Here is a 20,804-nt window from a genome sequence, read left to right as displayed (position 1 = left end):
TGTCAATTACGAGTGACATCATCAGAACCATGAATGAAGTACTTCTTATGACAGAAGATGAAACAGTGAAAGTACCTGCGGAAAAATCCTGCTTTAGGGACAGCAAAAAGTCATATTCAACGATATGAAATGTAAATGACAGCCTGTAATTATACAACAGAATAAGAAGATGTAGAAACACTAGAAATAATATCCAAATTCCTATAATTGGATGATGAGGAAACCATTTTGAATATGTCAGATAAAAGAACCTAAAAGTAATGCCAGACTGCTTCAGCTACTGAAGCAAAGAGTTTAAAAGCAGTTAATGACTGATGAAGTCTGTCTGACCCAAATGTTAAATTTATAATCATGGGAGCCAATTAACAGTGTGTGGAATATTTTTCTAATAAAAGACAGTCTTTCGTTTTTATTTCCATTTATCATCACACAGATGTCTCATGTTATTCTGAGCTGCAGTGATGAATCAGAGTATAAAATCATCCACACGGTCAGCTGTTCAGTGGCTGCTCCTCTCCCTTATCACTTAGCCCTGGTTCCCAACGTTATTAGTGTTTTTGTGTTAAATCACTAATTTCAGTCTAATGTTTATGTTAATTTATCAGTCATGTTGCACTAATGTAAATGTGTTTTAGTTGAATAGTTTGTGTTTCACAGTGTTATATTTTGTTGAAGGGCTTCAGTCCTGTTAATCTTTTGGAGTTTTGTGATGGTGGGCAGATCGTCTGCTTAATCAGTGACAGTGACAACAGTTGTGTATCATTAGCTGCACTAAACAGTGAGTCACTGGGCTCTGTTAAGTTGCGGTAGGAAGGAGTTCTGTATTATACGTTGTGTATAATTTGGTGCACTCATAGCTGTGCGTGTGTGACCATAGTAAATTGTGATTGTCAGCAGTAACAGAGAAATTCTACATCAGTGTTGTTCTATAAGTTTTAAAAGCTTTGTCTAGGTCACCCTGTGGTCACCTGAGTAGATGGTACGTTCCAGTCAGGTGAGGCTGAGAAGGTAAAAGGCTGGTCTCTGGTCATTGAGACGGAATAGGGAGGAGAGTAGGTGGCAGCTTGCTGAGGCTGCAGATTTTATTTGTTTGTTCTTTGCTCAGCTTAAGTTATTTTTGTTGAATTTCCTGGGGTTCATTTTTGTCTCTGTTTCATCAATATTTTTCTTAACAAATATCATTTTTTGTGCATGTACCCTGGCCTGCAGAGCTGCTTTTTGTAACATCCCTTCAAAGGTTTCCAGTGCCAAATACCATCTTCTGCATTTCATATGGGGTGACGGCACTACAAACTATTAATTAAAACCATAAGAAATCACTAACACAACATGTGGAATTCCAGGGAGAAATAGCAGCTAGTAGCAGTAATAACACTAACCCACACTACACAATGCTAGCTCCTATGTAGGGTATAATGAAGTGTGTGTACCAAACTATCAATGGGCAGCAAAAGTTAAAAGCACAGAAGCCTCCCATGATACACAGGTAACGTTAGCATTTTTAAAACAAGTTAGCACATCGGCATATTAGATACGTGTAATGTATACAAAACTACAATGACAACAAACCATTAGTGCATGATTTAATAAGCATTACTGTATTCATCAGATCAGAGCTGTTTGTGCTTATCTGAAATGTTATAATACATTTCCATTCAAAGCCATCAGTCTGCACCTTTATCAGCTCTATCAGCAGTTTCTGTGCAAAACCATCTACCACCTTAACACCATTAAAACACCAACACCATTAAAATCCAGGGCTCTGAACAGATAGCTACATGCTAATATGTAATCCTGCTGTGAGCTAACAGTGAGGTTTCCTTTCTGGGAATATGAGTAACTTCCACCAATTACTTTTTGTGATTCTTCAAAACATAAAAACAACTTCTGTTGATTTCTCTTTAAGCTCTCTGTCAGTCTGGTTTGTGTTCTACCCCCTTCATGCACATCAATTATGGTAAGTGGCTGAATCTGGTGGTTTAGAGAAGAAGTTTGGTATAATTCACACAAGATATATTTATTTTTTGTGTACTAAGCAAATGCGGTGAGATGAGTGCAGTGTAAATTGTTACGAATATGTTTTTGTCCAATGAAATTACTAATAATTATGATATTGCTAGTCACCTGTTAACTGACTAGTCATTCTCCTAATCCTTCATTCAACCTTTAAAACAATAACGGAAATAGGAGTGAGAAAAGGCTAGAATAACAATAAAAAAAAAGATTTAAAAAAAGAGAAAAGGAAACCAGAGCCAAAGGAGAGAAGCCCATCTTATCTGAAGGGTTCATCTGTGGCAGGCTGCGGTGGTGCTCCATTTCTTGTAATGAGCTTGATCCCAGAGATCTGCTGATCAAATGATCCCCAGCCAGCGGCACTCCAATTTGAGAGGCCAGCCAACAGTGGAGGACGCAGCCGCCACAACCGACGCAGCCCACAAAATATAATTTGTGGAGACTTAAGACAAAAGCCTCCCTTTTGTTCTCCTTCCCTTGGGGTACTGTGGATTTCGACACTTCTGAACAATGGCTTCAAGATGCAACTGAAAAACGTGATAAAATGCTGTGGAAATCACGTACACAAACACACACACACACACACACACACACATAGACACATATAGCTGAGGAGTGTGGTCTGTTTACTCTTTTGGAAATCCACAACAAACAAAGACACTCTACTCCTAATAAGATGCATTCAACCAAGGCTGAGCTTAGCGGGGGAGTACTGAAACACACACACACACACACATAAAGCTGTTAAGATCCCTGGGCAGTTTTACAGACTTCTGCCTGAATGTGACTGAGAGGAAACATCCAATCTTCTTTAAAACCCCGTCCTCTACATCTTCAGTGTGTGTGTGTGTTTGTGTCTGAACTAAAGTATGTCTTGGCTAAAGCTGTTTAGATGCTTGTGAAGATACATTCTTCTCTTGGGCTTTACTTTACATGGCACCTACACACACCTGCGACAGCCTATCACTGTTGTGACAGACATATTCGTCATATACAGTAGCAGTCCTGTCTGGTCTGGATTCCCTGCTGTGCCCCGTCTCTACCTCAAACTGATTTATGTTTCCATCCCGAACATACACACACACACATGATTTCCCACAACATGAGGAATACCTGCTCCACATATACAGTATATACACACACACACACACACACGCATGTCTGTTCCAGGTCTCCCACTTGGTTGACTGGTGAGGTGAAGGCTGAAGGTAATGGTTTCCATTTTTCCTTAATGCCAGTGGGTCAGGGAGCGATGGCAGGGCAGAGCTTCATTACAGCAGCCCAGCAGGCCCCCATATCTCCTGTAGGGATTCATTATGTTGCTGCACCCTCCCTTACACACACATGCACACACACACACACACACACACACACACACACAACCCGGCTACATCTTGCACTCTTCATAAAGATTTCTATATGTTGTCAGATAATGATCCTCTAGGTTTGTACCAAGCAGGACTCCTCTGTTCTGTGAGGCTGCAACATCCTCTTTCTAGCTTTTTTTGGTAAAAAAAAGAAAAAAAAAATGTTTACACTCTTTTTGTTTCAGTGAAGATAAGTTTGCTTTTAATATTAGCAAAACGTCTTTCAACAAGAAAACATGGCTAAACACATGGTATTTTAGAGCATCTTCTGCACACTGCCATGTAGCAGATGCTGTGCCTGAAAATTTCGCTTTGTGCACATAGCTGAGTCCAAAACCAATATCGAATTGTGCTTTTTCACTGTAAAAACTGACACAATTTATTTCCACAGGCAGTTATACAACCTGTGATAGAAAAGGTTTTCTCTAACACTGTGATTATATGGTTTTATACTGTAAAAGCTCCTTAATATCGTAGAAAATTACCAAAATCAGCTGTACTGAAAAAGTATTTTCCAGCAGGTTCCTGTTTTCAGATCTTGGATTTTAAAATGTTATTCTAACAAATCAAACTATTTCTTTGAATCAATAAGTATATCAACTACTACGCAAACCATAGAAGATCCCTCTTTTTTCTGTGTACAGTCCACCCTCTCGTCCTCAATCCAACACTACTGCCAGAAAAATACACACTACTGAAACACACATACACACACAGATAGAGATCAAGATTCATATAAACAAGGACATTCATGTATTATTTTCATATGTTCTGTGTGCAGACTGCACAAGCGACACAAAGAGGCACATTTGCAGCACGCACACACACACACACACACACACACACACACACACACAGACTGATTAATGGGAGTTCGTATATAGTTGCTGCGCCCAGGTGCAGGGCTCCTGATCTTCTTTTGTCTACAGCAGCCTTGTGCACATCACATTCATAATGATCCACTTTCTCTCTTTCACTGCTTTCATAATCAACATGCTGCCATGGTGACATTTTTTAAAATTGTCTGTGGATGCAAAATTAATTTACACAAAATAGGTGAATTCCTCTTGCAGGACTTTTCACATTTTCTCACTTGAATTACAGGGTTGTGTGTGTGCTGAGTGAGCTTTATAACCCCAGGACGTAGGAAACCCATTCAAAATACATTCTGCAATTTGAAAAATGCGCAGCAGTCAATTGGAAAATAAGTACCCTGTTCTTAGCCAACCTCATGAATTCATGCATTTTGCACTTTTCATTATACCTGCTGTGTTCTACAGTATATTCTATCAAAGAGCTAGTGTGGTTGTGTAGATGTTTATTCAATAAGATCCACTACATCTTCTGTGCTGTTTTCATGCATGTGTTTAGAAAAATATATGTTTTTTAATGAAAATAACCTTAAAGGGACAAAAAAAGTTGAACCATTTCCTCATTTTGTAGCTTTCATCTGCTTTACATAAAAGGTACATGACATCAATCAAGGCTTGTAACATTCATCACAGGCTGTTCTGCTCTACCTTTTCTCTTTGTCTCTATGACACACAGATATGAACTGTGATGCCACAGCACAGCTGGATGTACAATGCACCTACCAGTGTCACCAGGTTGTTCTGACTTTTAAGGCTGACATTCCCTGTTGAACCTGCGGCAGCTACTGAACCCAGGAGACGTCTGGCTTAAGGGGCTTAGCCTCAGGGCCAAAGGCTGTCAACACAATCATGGGGTTAATGTCAGACACACGGCCGTACACACACAAACACACACACACAGACATCACCTTTTGCAGCCGTCCACATGCAGCACGAGAGCAGACCTTCAAGTTTCGTCAGATAAACCGTTGTTTCCGTCCAAACCACGGACTGTTTCCTCACACGACACACTATCGTCGCGGCAAAAGCAACTCTTCACAGTTGATTGATGTCTTCAATCTAATCGGCACTTTCTTTCCAGTATTATTATTATTTATATTCCCATCCATGCATGTGAAGTACTTTGTCTCCCATGCTAATTCAATCTGCGCGGTGGGTTGGATGGATTGAGCGACAGATTAGGTTTGGTTAGGTTGTACACTGACACAACCCCATGCTCGCTGTGGGCTGCCTCATAAGGGATAAGGAAGTCAAGGACAAGCAATTTGTCTGAGGTGTAAATTAATTTACAACATAAAAAAAAAAAAATTAAAAAAAATAGATGGCGATATGGAAATGGAAGTAATTAAGATGATAGATTGGATGCAGCGTGTGAGATTCATGTGTCATCGCTACAGTGCTCCCAGGATGGAGATTCACAGTCATAATCGTGGGTTTAGATGGCTCAGCATGCACACACAAAGTCATCTTATAAGGCTGTGAAAATGGTGTCCATCTTTTTGTAATTCTGTCATTCTTTTGTTGTTTCTTTGTTTTGCTTTCTTTTGCTGATCTGCATATTATCTTATCTTCTTTTTTTAGCCTTAGTCAACAATTGGTATTTATGACATCATCTTGTTGAAAAATTGAGCTGCAATATCTCCTTATCCCTGTTACTCAAAATAATCCACACACCTCACTGTCAGTGTTATTTGTGACTTGGATGAACCCACCTTTTTAAAGGAAAAAATTGGTGAAATACACTTATTTGCTTTACTTAGATGAGAGGATTGATACCACTGAGAGGGGTACCAATCTTCTCATCTAACTCAGCAATAAATCAAGTATATTTTTAAAATTAATCTGCAATCTGTTTACAACACCGCCTAGCCTATATTTCTTTATCTGTGGAGAGTATTCACAATATGCTCTCCTACTTAACTGTTGTGTTATCTTTAGTTCTCTGTATCTTATCTGTGTCATTGTCTTTGTTGTTGCAGTGCCACAATCATTAAAGCTTCACTTAATCATCTAATATAATCTCCCAGATGCAAAAAGCTTGTACGAGTCAAAATCAATTAAGAGTCTATGAGACTGAACAAAACATCTGCATGCCCAAATGCATTCTGTACTGCGGGCTTTAACCACCTATGCAGTCCTGTGTGTGTGTGTGTGTGTGTGTGTGTGTGTGTGTGTGTGTGTGTGGAGAGCAGTCTGAACGACTGAGTGATAAACAGACCTATTACTGAGCTCTGATTGACCAGTCCACAGACAGGCCTGCTCGTTCTAAAGATAGCAGAAGCTATTTTATTGCCCTGCTAATCTCTCCCAACTCACTGTATTTTATTTCGTCGACTTTCTCTTTCTCTCCCTTTCTTTACTCTCTCAATCTTTTATATCTTTTTTTTGTGTGCAGAGCTCAAGGTCAACAGTTTTTTTTTCCCTCCACTGACATTAGTGGACCATTTCCACTGAAAATGGTTTGATTTTCTCTTTAATGAGTTGCTTTCACATAGACTAAAACAAGCTTTGTAGACTCAGTGTCGGTTTGTCTCACCTCTTTGTCGTAATTAAACAAGCAAACTGGACCATACAAATTGAATTTCTTTGTCCTGTAACAGCTATTGTTTATCACAGCTGACTGATCATTAGATTATCTCATCATTGACTATAACTTTCAGTTTTAACGGTTTCAGATTTTCCCCCTTGCCTGGAGGATGTGTCCTTTCCAGTTGGACCAGGACAGCTCAGCAGCCTCTCAACTGTTTTCTTCTTGTAAACCTCAGTATGATCTCATTTTTCCACAAAAGGGAATTTCCCATCCTACAGTTCTCTGTCATTCTTCTTTTGCACAACAGTCTTTGAAGAAAATGGAGATAAAAACACATGAACATCACATGAGCAGATGTATCTACCAAAACACTTAATTCAATGTTTTTTTTTCTCTCGTCCTTAATATTTTCCAGAGACATTTATTAGGGAGATGTGTTTTAGTTGCCGCTGTGTACATGATCACCTTAAGCCCAACCTTTCGAGAAATGTACTAGGTAGTCGGAGTGTCATTAGCATAATTTCCCAGAGGCGCACTGAGCTTAATTATCAACATGGCTGTGTGCAGACTAGAGCACAGCTCATCACATTAGGATGGAGTCCCTGCTGTTTATGCCCACGCTCCGCCAGGTCCCAGCTGACTACCTGGAGATTCATTGCTGGCACAGCTCAACTCCCAACAACTCAGAAACTTTCCTCTTCCACAGTATCATTTCTCACCTTGAGGGCACGAGGGGTCGAAATAATGGAGCAAACTCGATGCACATTTAGATACAAGACTCTGGTGGACCATCTGTTGCGGTCTGTGTCCACAGCTTTGTTATTTCAACTGATTCCCTTTTAAAGATGGTTGGTTTTTCAGATGGAACGCTCTGTTGTCTGTGGTCTTCTCAGGTGTGCTCACACATTCTTCTGCTGTTCCTTTATCTTTATCTGTGGTTTCTCCTTAATGCACAGTCGCATCTATGATTTGGCTGTGCCTCTGCTTCCTTCTCCATGCTGCCAGACTGGAGATCGAGGAAAAAGTGTGTGCTCTCTGTCTGAGAGAGAAACAGAAATTATCCCTCCCCATCTCCATTCGCCTGTAGATAGAGGAGGAAATGGAAATACTCCTTGTGTGCAGCCTGTGAAAAGCCATTTTCCTACAGACACACCACTGTTATGCACTGCCCTTTGTTATGCTTTCACTATGGGACACACACACACACACACACACACACACACACACACACACACACACACATCTCCAGCAAATACAAACAGTGATTAAATTATGCAGTTTAGACACTAATCTTTCAATTTCTTTGTTAAACCACTGTTGAGCCAAGCATTGGCCCCCGACTGTTGTTACAGGGGCCCCTCTTTACCTGGATAGCCACATGCTGTATATGTGTGTATATATGCTCTCTTGTATGTGCCATGTATATACAATATAACAGCATGTGTATGTGGGTCACACTATGTGTTTACTGCCCCAGGCTGCTGCTGTAAATCAGCACCTCATCTACATCAGCTTGCCTGATCACATCTGTGTTATTATTATCTACATGGGACCAGACAGAGAGCAGCTCACCTGTTCTATTCAGGGAAAATGCTTGCTCGTGGAAAAAAAAGGGGGGGATGATAGAGGATATAGTGGGGAAAGACACCGTAGAGAAACAGTAGTTCTGATGTATAGCTTTGGGCCTGCATCTGTAATTAAGCAATACTTCTCAGCATTTTCCAGCATATGTTTCCTGTCACTGTATTTCATCAATGACAAACATGGCTGGCAACTGAAACAAATGAGCGCTGTGTCGGCAAATCAAGATTTATTAAACGCATTTTGTTGTTGTTGTTGTGCATTCGCCTACAACTTTACCTGGAAGAAGGCAGGCGTTAGCTTTGGCAGAGAAGAAAAATGTGTTTTTTTTCCCCTCTAGTTGGTGTGTTGATGTCTTTGCTATGCGAGGTAATGTGACATCAAACAGGTCTGTGGTTATGTAAGGCCACGGTCTAATGTGTGTGCTCTTTCATGTGTCTTTGAAGTGAATAGTAGCAGCAGATAATGTCCTGTTTGGACCGCAGCCAGATAAGAAGTTTCTTTCAGGAGTGAGAGTAAAGTGACACAGAAGGATGCAAGTAACACCCAAAGATCCGGTTTGATTCTGCGCTTCTTCTTTTAATGTTTTTATATTTACACGTCTGACTGCTCTCATCCCAGTAGAGCTGGTGGTCTCCACCTGACTGTCTGTCTGCCATGTAGGTCAGAGAAGATAAGCAGGGCATTAGTCTCTTCTAATATATTCTAGTCCGCTCTTGCTGGCTGCAAGGCTTGAATATATATTGTGTAACCCGTCCTGTCTGATTTTTTTTATTTCAGTGTCTTTCTCTCGCTGACGTCTCTTTATAAAACACTTTAAAGAGCCTGTTCCTCGATAGAAGAACACACACAAGGCAGCATGTTAGTGAATTAAGCTGCTGCTGACAGAATCTTCACCCTGATCCTTACCAAGGTTTAACAATACTATATTTTTCAGACTTTGAATCATTCTGCTTCTGTACACTACTGTACACTGGGTTTTACTGCATGGTAGTTGTATAGACAGGCATCTCTCCGTCTGGGCCTGGGTGACAATAATCAGAGCGCTTAATATACTGTATGTAAGTGTTTGCCAGAGGGAGCAACTAGACAGATGACACCATGTCAAAACAGGAATTAGGTAGCGCTGCATATACAGTAGGGGAGCCACCCATTTCCAATGAGTTTAATTCAACCCTTCCCATTGCTAACCAAATTATGAGAGTCAGCATGGGCTGGCAATAGAGTTTGATCCAAAGCAGAAGGCTTAGCCTTGTAATAAAAGGAGCCACGAATCTCACATAATGGAAATTTTTATTAGTAATATCTTGGGAAGAATAAAATTGAGGAATACTACATAGGTACAAGGTCTGTGAATGTCAGAGGTTGCAGTTTATTGGATTTCTGGCTTGTTCTGACAAGAGTAGATTCCAGGATGACCACCGTTGACCTCAGACGTTCACATTAAAATATGACAAGAGTAATCTTATGATGTGTGTTTTTCAAGGTTTTTGTAAGAACCTAAGCCATTTTCTGAGCAAGAGGCCTGTGATGAAATTGATTCAGTGTCACACTTGGACGCCAGGTTATCACACACCTTCCTGCTCCACAAACCCATTCAATCTCAGTCTCTCATTCTCACCGCTGTGAACCTGTTTCGCCATCTCTGGGAGCAGCTTTCCATTTCTCGCTACACCACTGAGAAAGAGATTCAAGGTTAATTTAGTTCATTTAGTTGGTAAAAGCTGCACTGAGCATTTGAATGGCAGCACAACACTTTCTCCTCTTGTTTTATTTAATTTCACTTCTCTCCCCCACCTCCCTTGCCACGGATGCACGCAATAAAAACCTTTACAGAAAAATTGAGAAGCAAACACATAAAGGTATTTACTATTCATTATCGTACACAAAGGCCTCCACAGCCTTGTAGCTACCTGAAAACGGGCCAAATCTCATGAACAATGAAATCTGGTGCTCTTGGAAGCCTCTGGCTGTTTCGCCTTTCCAAATCGATATCTTACTCAAAGTCTGAGTGTGCCTCAAAGCTGCTGAAGTATGCATTCAGAAAAGTTGTCAGTCATAAGAAACACAGTGAGTTTTCAAGGATATTTTTTCAAAATTTTAAGTATGTTAAATGGTAATATCATGGGTGAAAAAGTAATTCAAGAAACTCAAAAGAATGTAGTACTACAGCATTAATCAGAACTGTCATTTCAGCTTCATACCTTTGTATGAAGCAGAAAGCACAAATTAATTAAAAACAATAATGGCTAGCGACTTTAAATATCTGAGAAGCATCTGTTTGTTTTGTCATCTGTTCTGTGAATAAACACACACCTTGAAAGATAATAACCCCCTTCCTTTGCCCTCTGAGAAAAGTTTGCAATGAAACTGGGACACATTAGTGTCCAGCTAACTCCATTATTCACCGTCTCATCTCTGAGCCATTATGATAGCTTCATGGACTCAGCGGTACTCAGCAGTCTCATCTGATTGGGGCTGACTCACTCACTCCACACCTCTTCACTTTTATTCCCCTGTTTGGAGAAAGGTCTGGCCAAAATAGACTCTCCTCCCTGTATGAGTTCTTACAAATGCAGAGTGTTGATAAAGGGTTGGAAGGTTAGTAAACTGTCTGCTGCTTGGGTCTATTAGGAGATAAAAGATGGAAGTACTCGTAGCGTTTTACCGCTTGGTGGCTACTGTGTGGACAGCTTTTTAAACTTCCAAGAAATTCAACTCTATTCGAGTTAAGTCAGAGCTGTACTGACAATGATTTTAACATCTTTGGTTTTGATTCCGTTACCCTGGCTGGTTTCGGTAATTCTTCTCTTTTTCAAGTTAGAGGTGACTCAGATGTTCTTTGTAATTCTTGACAAAATGTGCAAGTTTTCTGCTTTCATGTGATCTCAGCAGCTGCTCTCCTGGTTGCACAAGTAATGAACACTTTCAGGCTTCAGTCTCCCTGCATGGCACTGTGGTGTCATGTCAGACTCTTTCATCACACTGTCCATTCCTCATTGGATTAGACCACCAGGCCATGTAAGAGCCAGTTGAAATGAAGCTTGTCCACCATAAAGTGGAAACTAGAATGCAATTTCACTTTTTCTCTTGCCTGAATTGAAGTTTTGTCACAAAACATAGAGCTCATTCTTCTGCATATGTGTCCCGTACAGTGTGTAATACAGGCAGTCATTAAGACGTGTAAATGCATGTCAAGGATACATTGATCAGTTTTGAGTCTGATGTGAGGTTGATTTTACAGCTTTTCAATGCTTCTCTCAGTAAAGGCTTACAAAGATCCAGTCAGCCCGAACTGCAGCTTATCTGATCCAGACAACCACCCCTCATCCTGCTTACCTAACACTTGTTATAGACTACAGCCTGGATTTAATTCCTGTATTGATTGTTTGGGAGTAATGCTATGTTGTTCATCATTAATCCATTTGAGGTTTGGGCCCAAGTTTGCTTTATATACCATCATTTCAGTGTACAGTAGGAGGGAAGTGGGTTTGGGTTGCAAGCCTGCGCCTGTGTCTTTGTTTCATCCACAAAATCCAATGATAGTTTGATAAAGAAGGTCATTAAAGTGTCATTAGGCAGGGAGCTTTGAGACGCCGGGCTCCTGCAGATAAAACATGGAGCCATTCTGAGCGCTGGGAGGGCTGAGCACGGGGTTAGGTCTGCTGAGAGTTACACCCTCAATGAACTCCACAGAGACGCTACAAGAGGCTAGACGAACCACACTCTAGAGATACTACTCCTTCACCCATTCACACCTCTTTGTCTGTTTCTTCCTCATCATTCTGCTTTTCTTTGCCTCACAGTCAATTCCAAATCCCCCAGTGTGCAACTAGAACATCAGCGAAAGCTTCCTACCTCAGCCTTGTTCTACGAGCACAATCCTCCCCTGCCCACACAAACCATCGATCTGATACTCGTACAGCTATTGCACTGAGGCGCTCGCATGACGCATTGTTTTCCACTAGCCATGAAGCGGCTGCCCTTGAAAGTAGGAAAACCGTCATCTCGTAAAATCAATACGACGTAATAAAAGATATGTTTGTTGTGTTTTCTAGAGAGCTACTTGCTTTCACAAGTTAAAGCTTTTCCAGTAACCCCACAGCTCTCCAAAGCTAAAACAACTATGACACCTGGCATTGTAATGGAAATCCAGCCGGCACTCAGAATGACTAAGAGCAGCAATGATAGCCTGTAGCGCAGTCGATAACTGCTTGGCAGCATGGGTTGGGAGACTTGACTCAATTTGTAAAAGTGAGCTGCTCTCTGGCTGTATGGGCGCTGAGGAGAGCGTCTGAGAAAGCTGATCGCCGCAAAGCGCAGAGCAAGCTTCTTTTTTTTTTTTTAACGGAGCCCTGGAGTTTTGAAATGACGAGTACAAATGGATTTAAGGAAACGTGAATCATTTTACATTTGAAGGTTTTGTCAATTACAGGTCATCACGGCTTTTGTTGTTCAGTATATTAAAAGCATTGTTCTGCCACTGTTGGAGTTAATAAAACTACCTGAGTTGTGATTTATTTTCATGCATGTAACGCAAGGCAACAAATCATCAAGTCTCAATGCAAATGGGGGAACTGTAACACTGGGGAAGCATCTAAATTACACCCTTGACTCTCGGTCAGACTGTTAGTGCTTTCTGCAAAACCTCTACTGCCATCAAGTGGCTCTCTGTTGGCACATCAGTACAGTATCTAGCCATAAGGGTTGGTCCACTCAAATTGAATAAAAAAATTACATTATAAACAAACAAACAAACAAAAAAACACGCAATTTTTTATCCAGAGTAAAGAAGACACAATTTCTTTTTAATGTTGTGAGCACCACACATGAAATTCTATTTACCTCCATTGTACTCAGGCGTAGGCAAAAACAGATATCTCAAAACTTGGGAAAATAAAACCAAAACTCTGCAGGGCTTCATACCACTAAAAGAAGTGAGACAAAGTGCTGGTTTACACATATAACCTTTTAAAAGTTTGATGTATATATAGATATATACATTTGATCTTGATATTTTGTGTTAAATGTTTCCACAACCAGCCTATATGAATATTCAGTATTGTACACTACCTAATGCACTTTGTCTTGTATCTTCTCTACAGTGTTCATCATGGCTGCTGGACTGCTGGTCTACCCCTTTGGCCTGAACTCCCCACTGGTCAGGTCCTTCTGTGGAGACTCTGACATCTACTACGCTGGCGAGTGCCAAATCGGCTGGGGCTACATGCTGGCTATTGTTGGAGTTATGCTCACTGTCTTCTTGCCCTTTTTCGCCAAATATGCACCGAAGGAGCAGCTATCTCCCACCCCTTTGCCCACTCTGTTATAGTGCATTGAAATGATGTCTTTGTTTTTTCCCTCCTGACCACTCTCTCTAATCTGGGCTTGATGTCATGGAGAGATACCTGCATCCCGTTTTTTTTAAAGGTGATGCTGTTTGGGAAGCCTCACTCAGTGAAAACTGAAGCTGACACTTAACAACAAACACTGTCTTCCTGCATCTTTTATGTAATTAATTCAAATTCAGTTCATTTAAAAGAAATGTTTCATGTAAGAATAATACTGTATGGTTATATTTTTAACCCTCAAATCTATCATCATGCCATCATGAGTTTTCCATGTTTGAGTTATCTGTTTTCTTCATGTCAGTTCTGGAGATGCAGTCAGAAGATGAAAGGACATTTCACACGATTCAAGAAAATTAGCGCAAACATAACAAGTGCTTGCTAAAAATTAAAGTGTTTTCTTTCCTTCTTTTCTTTTGTGGGTAACAAGTTAACATATGTAACATTCCAAAACAGACTGGAAGTTGTCAGCATTAAGAGAGAGGAAGGAAGCATGAGGTTATGTGGCAGTATGACTCGACCAGTCAAATAATATGTTTCATTAAGAGATTGTGAAGAACATTAGACACAAGGGGAGAGCCACTTGGCGTGGTCGAAGACTGAGGATATTAATGGATCTCGATTAATGGAGCTGTGATGGAGTTGCATCTTTTGACAATGTATTGTGCTGAGGCGTTTGGACTGTACATATGATTTGGACTTAACAGAGCTGAGGTTTGAGGTTTCAAAATAATACAGAAAAGAGAACTCTGGTGCTTTGAAGGATTTTTGCTGTTTAGACTTTTCTGCCTTTCAGTCTTGTGAGCAGGCAGTGAACCAGTGGGAGTCAAGAGGACGTTTTAGCTTTTAAAGACAGTGCTTTCAGTTACTGTCACAAAGAAAAGGACACTAGACACAGCATCTGACCTGCCGAGAGGACAAATGGAAATTTTTCTCTTCTCCAAACAAGGACGTGAATCATAACAATAAGTAGTGGTTTCAAAGCAGTGTTGTCAAAAATTTAATGTTGGGATACTGCATCCTTTTGTCAACCTTTTCCCCAGAATTCCTTGTGTAATGTAACTCGCTAATTTCTGTCTACAACACACAATACTAAACACTCAATTCAGGACAAAAATGATTGCAAAAGGCAGGGAGATGTAGGAATTTAGTCAAAAATGCATGATAAGATGGACTTTGTTAATGGTAGAACAATTGATGTAGATTTTAATGTGATCTGACCAACTTGTGCCTTTTAACATAACTAAGACAACTGTTTAATACGATTATCAAGTTATCATCTTTTTCTGCTGAAAAATGTGGATCCTGTTGTATGAAGTGTTTTTTTAATTATATTTTGTCCTCTCAGTGGTAAAGTGTTTCTCCTGTACTTGATGCAGTATGATCTCATTAACTTGAGTAAATGTTCTGGAAGAAAAAAAGATGATGTCTTGTAATCCTTGGAGGCAATGGCAGACAGAAGGGAAAAAAGGAAAGCAATGTACTTGTGTTCAATTATGCCCTGAGACATTTTTGGCAATTAACTAGAAGAGGAAAATCACTTGAATTGCTATATCAAAAGGTTGTGACATGCAGCTAACAGATTAATTCCTGGCATCCTTGTCTTATGTGATTTTGAATTTGAGTGGTAGAGGAGGGAGCTGTACAAATTGAACTTTGCCTTTAGTTATCTGTGCTGAGCTGACACATTATTCACATCATGTGTAAAATGTGGCTGAAAATAATTAGCTCCTCAAATAAGCTAATGTGTTGGTGTGTGTTTTGTCACCCCACTTCTCCTTTTAAGCGCTGGCACCATCCCTGCCATGTTCCAAGGACAAAATGTCTACTTCTCCACTTACTGTTCCCGTACACTGCCAATTTCATCAAGCTAGACTCCCTTTTCTAGTGGGTGTTTATGTGCGTATTAGTGTTTAATGGGTTGGATTCTGCTAATGGGTTAAACTTTAAATACTTCCCAAGTTTGGGCTCCCATAATGACATATCCTGACATTAAAGGTATACTATGCAGGATTTTCCTAAAAAACAATGTATAGACTCCCTCACAATCATCACTTATGACGCACTAGAAGTGTGTGGTGGAGTATTTATCTACAGAGACTCTGCCCTCTGCCTGTATTTTTTTTTATTATTTGCTGTGTTCTGGACGCTTCTGGGCATCAACCCATGGGCAGTGGGTGTGTAGCCAATAATAGCACGCAGGGTGTGAGGTTGGGACAGGTAGTGTAGCAACCAAGTAACATCGCTGTCTCCGTTGCTCCTCTGCTCCACTCTGCTCCACTCTGCTCTCTGTCTCTGTGTCGTGGATGTATAAAGAGCTGCAGGTCTGTGTGTCTGCTAGACTGAGGGCGGGGCTGAGCTACACACATGCAGAGCAGAAAGGCCAAAGCGGACAGGATGAAGCTCTGCATTCACACAAAATCTGGCAACATGGCATCTTCCTGCAGGGTTGTTTATTTGTGCTTTACAACGTAACCGCTGTGAAACAATCAGAAAACAACATTTTATTTATCTGATTCATGGCTTTGTTCTCGCCAGCACCGCTCGCTCTTTTCATTCGCTCTCTAGCTTGCTCGACCACTGCTGCTCTCTCTCTCACTCGCTCAAGCCGGGGAGGAGGGGCCAACTTTGAATGCTGTGTTGACAAACACCAACCGACAAATCCTGCATAGTATACCTTTAAGAAAATTACCGTGATTATGTTTTCATTTTTGGAAGAAGGTCAGGAAAGAAATGTTGGTATTGTATTGGACCTCATACTGTGCTTGACTGTGGGAATGACTGGCGTGATTGCACTGGACTTATTCCCCTATTTGTTGAACCATTGTGTGTAAAGTCTCAGCACTGGTGAAACTGTTTTGGTAGAGTAGAATTATTGTTTTTCCATTGTGATGTTTGACTGTAAATAAACTAACTGTACTTGATATCACATGTTATTCTTAACTGCCCCGTTTTTCAAAGATATATTTTGAGATATTACCTCATCGTGTTTGCTTTACCTGAACTAACCTCTAAACAATGTTTGCTGTTCTGTGAATTTTCTTTGTAATAAAAATATTTCATGAATTACAAAAAGAGAGGCTTTACTTTTGGTTAAAGTTTCGGTTAAATTAAACAATTATTTTTATATTTGTTTCACAAATAAATACAAGAATATCTACACAAGAACATGCAAGAGAATTAAACTGTTTAAGAACAAATTAATTTTGTTTGCATACAACAAACTCATGGCAACAGCAGGTTACAGGTAAAAACTATACTAATACCTTGAAAATGCTTTTTATAACCACTTCTACTCATAACAAGAATTATCTTTTACTGTATAGCACTTGACTTGGCTCCCATGAACCCTAATTGAACCCTCATCAAATACTAGTGTACATTCTTCCAATCAGTCTCGCACTGCTCAAGATATCTATTCATGCTCAGACTTCACTGAGTGATTTGACCAGGGCCCTCATTTCAGCATCGCAGGCTTTGACAGCCTCCTGGGCGTTCCTGAGCTCTGAAGGCAGGCCGGGTCTGACGGACACACACATCAGGACATCTCTGCTACGGTCATAGTTACCCACACAGCGATGAATTTGACCACGGATGAGGCGGGGCAATTCCTGCTCCTGTTGGACAAGAGGCAGAAATTAAGATTAAGTCAAGACAGATTCCAGTGCTATTTTTTGTAATGCCAATACTTTGAAAATTTCCTTGCCAGTATTAAAAGTATTCAGTAATTCCTCAAGATTTTGAGTTTGATTAGATATATTCAAACCAAGGATATTTATGATGGTGATATCATGTTCATGTTAACAGGTTTACTTGTTAGTATACTTACTTACAGGTGACTATACAAAAAAAGTACATTTTAACAATACCAAGCATGGATAATACTAAGCAATTTTAATTTATTTTTATCTGACTGAAGCTGAGAAGACTCAAAGCAAATTAATGTGAGTAATTTGACATTATCCTATGATAAACTCAAGAAACATTCATTTGTATTTACTTCTTAAGAGAAAGTGTTTATTCTCAACTCACATTTTCATAAAAGATACACTGCACAACCTCCTTCCCATCCGTGGTGGGCCAGTGTGACTGCAGAGTCTAGAGTAGCTGACAAAAGAGCACAGGATGCCAGATTAATAGTGTTTAAAAACACTAAAGTGTGCATAACAAAGACAGCAGTAACTCCAAATCAGCTGACCAAATATCTCAAATAAGCATGGGACTTTGTCTTTAAATTGGCTCCAGTGTCTCATGCCATTGATAACCGCAGTCAGGATCCTCAGTGAGTTCTCAATGGCCGGCTTCATTGGAAATGTTACCTGCTGAATACAGGGAAAAAAATTCAAATGCTGCACTTGTCACTAATGCTACAGTGAAACATTACTGGGAAATTAGACATTTCTGTGTATTATTACATATTTTCTATATATTTTTCTACCTGAGTTTGAGTGTGTCGTGGATTCTGAGGTTGATTTGTGCTCCTTTTTCCCTCAAAGGGGGTATTCTGTGGCCCAAAGCTATTTGTAAATTTCCAGGAGTGGTGTTGTGGCTGCACTGTGTGAGCAGAGGGCCCACTGGGTGGTGGGACATAATGAGGCAGAGATCTAGACTGCTGGGAATACTGATGTGTGAGATTAGGCGGTTTGTAAGATGACTGCTGACCCATCTGAGAGAACCCAGTATGAGGTGTTTGCTTGTTTTGTGCACTCTCACTGCTGAGGGGTGTTTGATATTTGTTCTGTCTGAAATTAACACTGGAGCTGGAATCCTGTTGTCTCACTGGGTTGTTGGGCTGTCCCATCTTAGAGCTGAAAATGAAAATAAACCTCCTACTTTCAATCAAAATATAAAAAAACAGTCCAACTTAAACAGCTTGTGGATCTTATTTTGTCATTAGTATTTCGGGTTGTTCAGCATTTTTTTGTTTTTTAATGTATCATGACAAACGGGTCAATGCACTGACTACCTTGCTAATGGTCAGAAGATCAATAAATCATACCTTGTGTTTCCAACTTTGTACGGATGTGGTATGGGTGCACAGGCTCTCATTGTAGGAGCAAGTCCAGGAGCAGGTCTACTACCATACTGCTGAGGCTGAGTAGATTGTGGGATAACCTGTCTGTTCCACTGGTGACTTCGAGGAGCACCAGAAGAGGGACCTGAGGCCTGATAACATCCATAGGGACCTGAGAAAAGGTACATTCTCAGATGAAAATTTCCATAGAAATAGCAGCCTCCTCTTCCCGTAGCTGTGAATTGTTATCTTACTTCATGGGGAGACTGTTTACAATATTGTTCTTTATTTTAAGTAAAATGTTCTCAAATGTGTGATTCAACAGTCAGACTTTGAACAACATTTGAAAGCAAGGATTTCATTTCTTTAACACATTTAAATGCCCTGTATAAGCCACACTGTTGAGGGTCAAACATCTTTACTGGTACAGAGAAAAAACATCTCAGGTAATGATTAAGACCACTTGTTATTTAAAGTGGATTTATATTTTATTTGGGTGTGCTGACACCTAGTGACTGAAATACAGTAGAATCTAAAAGAGCCTGACTGAATACTTCACCTGATGTGCTGTGAGATGTAGCCGAGCTGGTGCTTGCCATGTATTCAGTGTGGGAAAAGAATTCATTCTCGGACGGAGCTGATGTCAAAGGAACTCTGTTTCTTTTCTTCTGGTTAAACAGCGGCACAGAGAGGCAGCCTGATGGAGAGGAAACAGCAGAGGAAACATATCTGAACATATCAGATTTCTCAGTACATTATGCCAGGTAATAAAATACTCTACTACTACTTGATGATTCTATAAACATACCGATATATTTAAAATATTATCAAACATATTAAAATTGACTTCACTCATTATACTTGAATTGTATCTTAAAAATACACCCTGGAGGAAGCACAGCTGCATTTTAAACATTTCTATCCATATGCCATTATGATGACAGGACCTTTCAGAAATCAAAACTAATTTGACTTTTGATAATCACCAGACTCATACTACTCACTATAATGAATAGTAGGCTATTTCATTTCCAAACTGATTAAGATGAGGAAACAGATACTAGCCTGTGGATTGTGAAATAAGATTTTACAAACCTTCTGTGGGCCTGGCTGGCTGGTTTTCTTGTCTCCTCATTATGGTTGCTCAGAAAAAACAGCTACGGTTTGTATTAGCTATACGAAGAAATTCACCAAATAAAATAGGGGAAAGACCTTATAACTGATGTCCTGGTTAGTGTTGGTCACTCACTTGGTTCTAAAAAGTGAAAACAGTGGTAGGTTAACTCAGTTAGACAGACTCGACAAGTTAAATAACTAACTTGGGCTAAATATTTAGACAGCTAATTTAGCTAGGAGCTAACCTACTATTACAGCTGTTATTTACAGCTAAGTTACAATTAATAACAGTTTTTACTATCGACGAACGATTTTACGATATGTAGTGAACCGATTTGTTTTCTTTGAGCATTGTACATTAGTTAGTAACCATTTTTGCTAGGGAAAGTTCACAAAAGTTACAACAATTGTACCAGAAATTTACTTTCCACTGCAGCACCGAGGAGACCGACTCGCGCCAAAAGTCACTGGTGACGGATGCTGCGTTCAGGTCTCCCCAGTAAGCTCGGGGATCCTACTTACAACTCAAAGGGGATTTAGGTCGATAATAACAATTATTTATTTATTTATTTATTTATTTAATAACCCACAGCGCTTGTTTGTGGTGCAGCTGTGAAAAGGAGGGGGGAAGTATGCTAGACACATGTCATCGATATTGATATACAGTACTCCCTCAGATATCGTGGTGTACAGGTATCATATCTTATCAAGAGCTCCTGATCTTTAGAAAATTTAAAAGGAAATTGTCATCACATTTAATTCATGTCTAATTATTTCTTGACATATATATATATATATATATATGTATATATATATATATATATATATATATATATATATATATATATATATTGTTTCTCATGTATTTATTTGTTTTTATTGGATTGCTGTCCACTGATTGGTTAGATTTTATGTTCATTTTGTGTGCTTCTTGTTGTCATTTATTTATTGTTGTATTTTCCT

The 20,804-nt window shown here is 39.8% G+C and overlaps 2 protein-coding genes across 3 annotated transcripts in view; one reads left to right on the top strand and one right to left on the bottom strand.

The window, feature by feature from the left end:
- LOC121909600 (transmembrane protein 211) overlaps window positions 1–15,779 on the top strand; it is a 93,375-nt gene extending 77,596 nt beyond the window's left edge. For both annotated transcript variants that reach the window (XM_042430088.1, XM_042430089.1), the window contains one exon: window positions 13,469–15,779. In XM_042430088.1, coding sequence (XP_042286022.1) covers window positions 13,469–13,695 — 227 coding nt within the window. In that variant the 3' untranslated portion in view covers window positions 13,696–15,779. The remainder of the gene's footprint in view (window positions 1–13,468) is intronic.
- A 1,037-nt stretch (window positions 15,780–16,816) lies between these two features.
- On the bottom strand, window positions 16,817–20,327 carry LOC121910236 (spermatogenesis-associated protein 22). The gene is given in 9 exon segments (XM_042431351.1): window positions 16,817–17,328; window positions 17,744–17,783; window positions 17,785–17,818; window positions 17,910–18,030; window positions 18,150–18,519; window positions 18,711–18,897; window positions 19,285–19,422; window positions 19,821–19,980; window positions 20,255–20,327. Coding segments are annotated over 8 exon segments (1,122 nt in total). The 5' UTR covers window positions 19,861–19,980; window positions 20,255–20,327; the 3' UTR covers window positions 16,817–17,136.
- Window positions 20,328–20,804: the final 477 nt, after the last annotated feature.

Source organism: Thunnus maccoyii, chromosome 13, assembly GCF_910596095.1.
Source record: "Thunnus maccoyii chromosome 13, fThuMac1.1, whole genome shotgun sequence".
In the NCBI taxonomy this organism is placed as follows: Eukaryota; Metazoa; Chordata; class Actinopteri; order Scombriformes; family Scombridae; genus Thunnus; species Thunnus maccoyii.
Note: the sequence above shows the minus strand (reverse complement) of the source record. Positions and strands in the feature narration are given on the sequence as shown.